The sequence below is a fragment of the Aphanomyces invadans genome (assembly GCF_000520115.1).
Source record: "Aphanomyces invadans strain NJM9701 unplaced genomic scaffold supercont1.9, whole genome shotgun sequence".
NCBI lineage: Eukaryota > Oomycota > Saprolegniomycetes > Saprolegniales > Verrucalvaceae > Aphanomyces > Aphanomyces invadans.
The window spans coordinates 372472-376693 of record NW_008580154.1 but is presented as its reverse complement, the minus strand read 5'-3'; the positions used below and the strand labels follow the sequence as shown (position 1 = coordinate 376693).

General features: G+C 55.1%; 3 protein-coding genes across 3 annotated transcripts; 1 reads left to right on the top strand and 2 right to left on the bottom strand.

Annotated features, from left to right (window-relative positions):
- Positions 1-279: 279 nt before the first annotated feature.
- Positions 280-771, bottom strand: H310_05301 (hypothetical protein; the record flags this gene model as incomplete). The annotated part of the gene is made up of 1 exon (XM_008869978.1): positions 280-771. The coding sequence occupies one exon, from the start codon at positions 769-771 to the stop codon at positions 280-282; it is 492 nt and encodes a 163-aa protein (XP_008868200.1).
- A 1241-nt stretch (positions 772-2012) lies between these two features.
- H310_05300 (hypothetical protein) lies at positions 2013-2726 on the top strand (the record flags this gene model as incomplete). The annotated part of the gene is made up of 1 exon (XM_008869977.1): positions 2013-2726. The coding sequence occupies one exon, from the start codon at positions 2013-2015 to the stop codon at positions 2724-2726; it is 714 nt and encodes a 237-aa protein (XP_008868199.1).
- A 731-nt stretch (positions 2727-3457) lies between these two features.
- On the bottom strand, positions 3458-4221 carry H310_05299 (hypothetical protein; the record flags this gene model as incomplete). The annotated part of the gene is made up of 2 exons (XM_008869976.1): positions 3458-4158; positions 4215-4221. The coding sequence occupies 2 exons, from the start codon at positions 4219-4221 to the stop codon at positions 3458-3460; spliced, it is 708 nt and encodes a 235-aa protein (XP_008868198.1).
- Position 4222: the final 1 nt, after the last annotated feature.

The window sequence follows — 4222 nt, the reverse complement described above, 5'->3', positions numbered from 1 at the left end:
ACATTTCAACGAACAGTTCATCCTTTGCATTTCTACCAATGAGATTGAGCAATCCTTCCTATTTCCACCAATCACATTCATGATATGTTCGATGTAAATTGTTACGTTGCCAAACGACAAATTGATCGCCCAATCAAAACGGTTCAAATACATTTCGTCCAATCATATCTCAATGGCATTTCGGTTCTCCAATACCCTTCCAGAAATTTGTTTGATACATGTCGTATGCCACCTACATGAAGTGATATTGAAATATACAGGTAGTAGAATCTTTTGATGTTACTGAGGTTGTCGGCTTTTTTCGACGAGCGTGCGGCCCTTGTACACACACTTGTCCTGGGCGACGCGGAGGCCCCACTGCAAGAAGTTCGTGTTTGTCGCCACTTCAAGGAACTGGTTCAGCTTACCGATACGTTCTTGGATCGATCTGTCCGACAGCAACGACCCAAACAGTTGCTTGTTGGGTAAGTCCGGGATGTCCTTGCGGCGGTATCCGTTCTTGGTCTGGAGCGTCGTCGCCAAGTTTCGGAACGTGCTGTATCGATGCCACACGAACAGCGTACCGCGGTTGTTGGTTTCGATCTGGAGCTTGTACTCAACAAACTGCCGGCCTTCGCGGAATTTCAACCGACTGTCGACAACCTTGGCCGACACCAACGACACTTGCTGTGCCCGCACCATCTTGCTCTGCAACGTAAGGACTTGGAGCTTGAGCCGTTCGTTTTCGCGCAGCAGTTCGGCCGCGGCATGTTCGGCGATATACGCCGCCATGTTGGCCGCAGCGCCACTTTCTCGGCTTGGATGACTCGGTTGTGCGTGAGTGCCGCCATGGCGGCCATTTGGGCCAACACAGCGGCGGCTTCGGCTTCGGTGATACGGGCGGCCGCAAACGCCAGAAACCTCTGCGACCCTGAAGACATGCGTTCTCCGTCGCTGCCTTCGGAGGTGGTGTCGACTGCTCATTTCATCTATTTGGTTTGATTGGAGTCGTGAAGCTTCGGCTTGGTGCAGGGCCCGAACCTTTTCTTGTTCTTCTGACCTTGCGGCCGCTTCCGCTGCTGCTTTCGCATTTGCATGGGTCTTGGCTTCGGGGGCGCGCTTGAGTTCTAGCTTGCGCTGGCGTTCCTTGGACAACGCGACACGGAACTTGCGGCCGGCCACCCATCCGCGAACGCGGGCCTGCAACAAGATCGTACCTGGGTCCGCAAGGCAACGGCGCGCAGGTCTTCCAAATGCTGCAACAGCCCCGAGGTAAAGTACACTTTGGACTTGCCGATGGCTGAATTGTCCGTGACGGCTTCTTCAACACGGCAGGTTCGTGCAAGTGGTTAAGGGTGCACATGTTCTCCACGCCGAGCTTTTCAAACGAGTTACAGATCGGCACGACATTCGACGACACTTCGCCGGTCACTTTGGCGATAGCCCGCACGTCAAGTGTCTTGGTGATGCAAGCAACTCCACCGCTGCGTACATGCGCCAGCAGTACAAAGAGAAGCAGCTTAAGTTAGAACAGGTCACAAAGACAGGTCCCACCGCGGCCTTGTCGCGGAAAGTCGTTGATGCGTGATTGAGAAAGCAATGCAATGCCTCGAAATCAGTTCCATCGTGTCGGTGCCATCAGTACTTGTCTCAGGGCCAATCCAGCGAGAGCGCTCGGGAATTTTCATCGTTGCGTACGTTGATCGTTGTTGCATGGCAGTCTCATGGCTGCCTGTGTGTTCGATACAAGTCAGATTTGCCAGCATAAAGCTCCTCGACGAAGCAGTCCCTAATGTATTGATTTACAGATCAGGCAGCGCATTGTTGGATGGCTTGCCAGGGATGTACCAGGCTGCACATTCTTTTGATGGTGCCAAAGCTTGCCACGGTTTTTTCGCGACGAGACAGGTGCTCATATCGGCGCACCCGTCGTTGCGCTCCCTTGACTCGACGCATTTTTCAATTGACTTGCTACCATGAAAGTTGCCTTTGCATTGTGTGCGGTCCTTGCCACTGCTCAACGAGCCACCGGAATGCACGAGTATGTGAGCGTCTTGCAATCAGGCTCGTTTGGCCGCAACTTGTGCGGCGGCAGCTTGATCGCCACCAACGTCATCCTGACTGCGGCCAGCTGCAAGGATCAAAGCTTCGATTACGTCTCGATCGGATCGGATTCCGTCAACACCACGAGCGACGGCGAACGAATCAAGGTCAAGGAGACATTCATCCACCCCAAGTACAACGCCAAGACCGGCTCGAACGACGTTGCCGTCATGCTCCTCGAACGACACTCCAAGTTCACACCCGTGAAAGTCTCGTACGACGTTGTCGAGGCGGGTACCCCCACGATAGTCCGTGGTTGGGGCACGCAACACGTGCAATTCGCCGCCTTGTCGGAACTTCGTGACGTCACTGTTAGCAATGACCAATGCGCCAGGTGGATGTCTCCCGAAATCGCAAATGAGAGCGTGGTGTGCGTGGGCGGCAAGGGGGGCAAAGAGGCGTGCCTACAAGGCCCTGGCTACCCTTTGACTGTGCAAGACAACGGGTCGGAGAAGATGGTGGGTCTGGTCAGCCGGAGCACGGGGTGTACCGAAGTGAACACGCCGGTTGTTTACACTCGTCTCTCCATGATTCGTGACTTCGTCGAGCCGTTCGTGAACAATACCGCGACGCCTTCGCCTTTGCCGCGCAAGCCTGTCACGCAAACGCCTATCACGACCTCAGCTGCTCCCACGCTATTGTAGCGGCAGTTGAAAATGGAAATGGAGCGCCAATAATTCTCGCGCAGAATTTCTCACGCGCAATCGGCAAACTTCAATATATTTGTCCAGAAAGATTTCATTGGTTTGTTTCAGACGTTTTGTATCACTCGTTCGTCAACGCCTTGGAATTCCATGGCAAGCTCCATCAAGCGAGCAAGATACCCCACTGGAAGCAACACTTTTCCGCTTCCAACTAGTTCCTAACGTACGCAACTTTCGTGGCCAGTCCTCAGGCACACCATTGGATCCCGTGGACGTTCGAGTACCGAACATCGACGAGTTCAAACAGCTCGTGTACACAACGGCGGCACCACACATGAAACGAGGAGTTGTGTTCTTGCCTCATGCGACTGGACGTGCGTTGGAGCCTGTTTTGTACATTTTACGTTTTTTGGACTGAATCTACAATACACAATGCCATTGTTGCTGCGAAAAGTTGCGTCGACCGTCAGCCCACTACGCCGAGGACACACCATGATGCAAACACTACGACCATCACTTGGTACAGCATCGGTTAGTTGTTCCCAACATCGTGATGTCGATCTCCGGTGGAGTTCACCATGGCGACCCCATTCTGGAGATGAACAGGCAGCGTCATAACACAGGGTCGGGTGGACAGCAGACACCACATTGGAAGTGACTGGAGACCACGCCCCACCATCCCCCGAATGACGCATCCATGCATCGACAGCAAGGCGTAGTATTCAGCAGCCTTACGACGTGACGACAAGCTCCCCCGACTTGTCGTCGCGCCAGTGCTCGACGAGGTTGGTAAAGATGCCCTTGGGGTTCTTGAGCAGTTGCGCGGGCGTGTCAAACTCGGCCGCCGACCCCTTGTCCATCACGAGGATGCGGTCGCTGTCCAAGATCGTGTTGATGCGGTGCGCAATCGTCAAGCACGTGCAGTCCTGGAACGACTCGCGGATGCTGTCTTGGATGAGGCGGTCCGTGTTGGCGTCGATCGACGCCGTCGCTTCGTCCATCAAGATCACCTTGGACTTCTTCAGCAGCGCGCGCGCGATGCAAATCAGCTGCCGCTCTCCCACGCTGAAGTTCTGGCCGCGCTCGTCCACCTTGTCGTCCAGCGACGTCACGGCGTTGTGCAAGTTGGCGCGCTTGATGGCGGTCCAGATCGAGTCGTCGCCGTACCGGTCGAACGGGTCCAAGTTGGACCGGATCGTGCCGGAGAACAGCACCGGGTCCTGCGGAATGATCGAGATCTTGTCGCGGAGGTCGTGGAGGCCGATCGTCGCGATGTCGACGTCGTCCATCGTGATTTGGCCAGCGTCCAACTCGACCAGGCGCATGAGGGCCACGACCAGGGACGACTTGCCCGCTCCCGTGCGGCCGACAATCCCGATCTTTTCCTTGGCGTGGATCGTGAACGTGAGCTTGCGCAGGACGCGGGGAAGACCTTGGCGGTAGCGCAGGTCCACGTTGGTGAACGTCACTTTGCCTTGGGATGGCCACTTGGCATT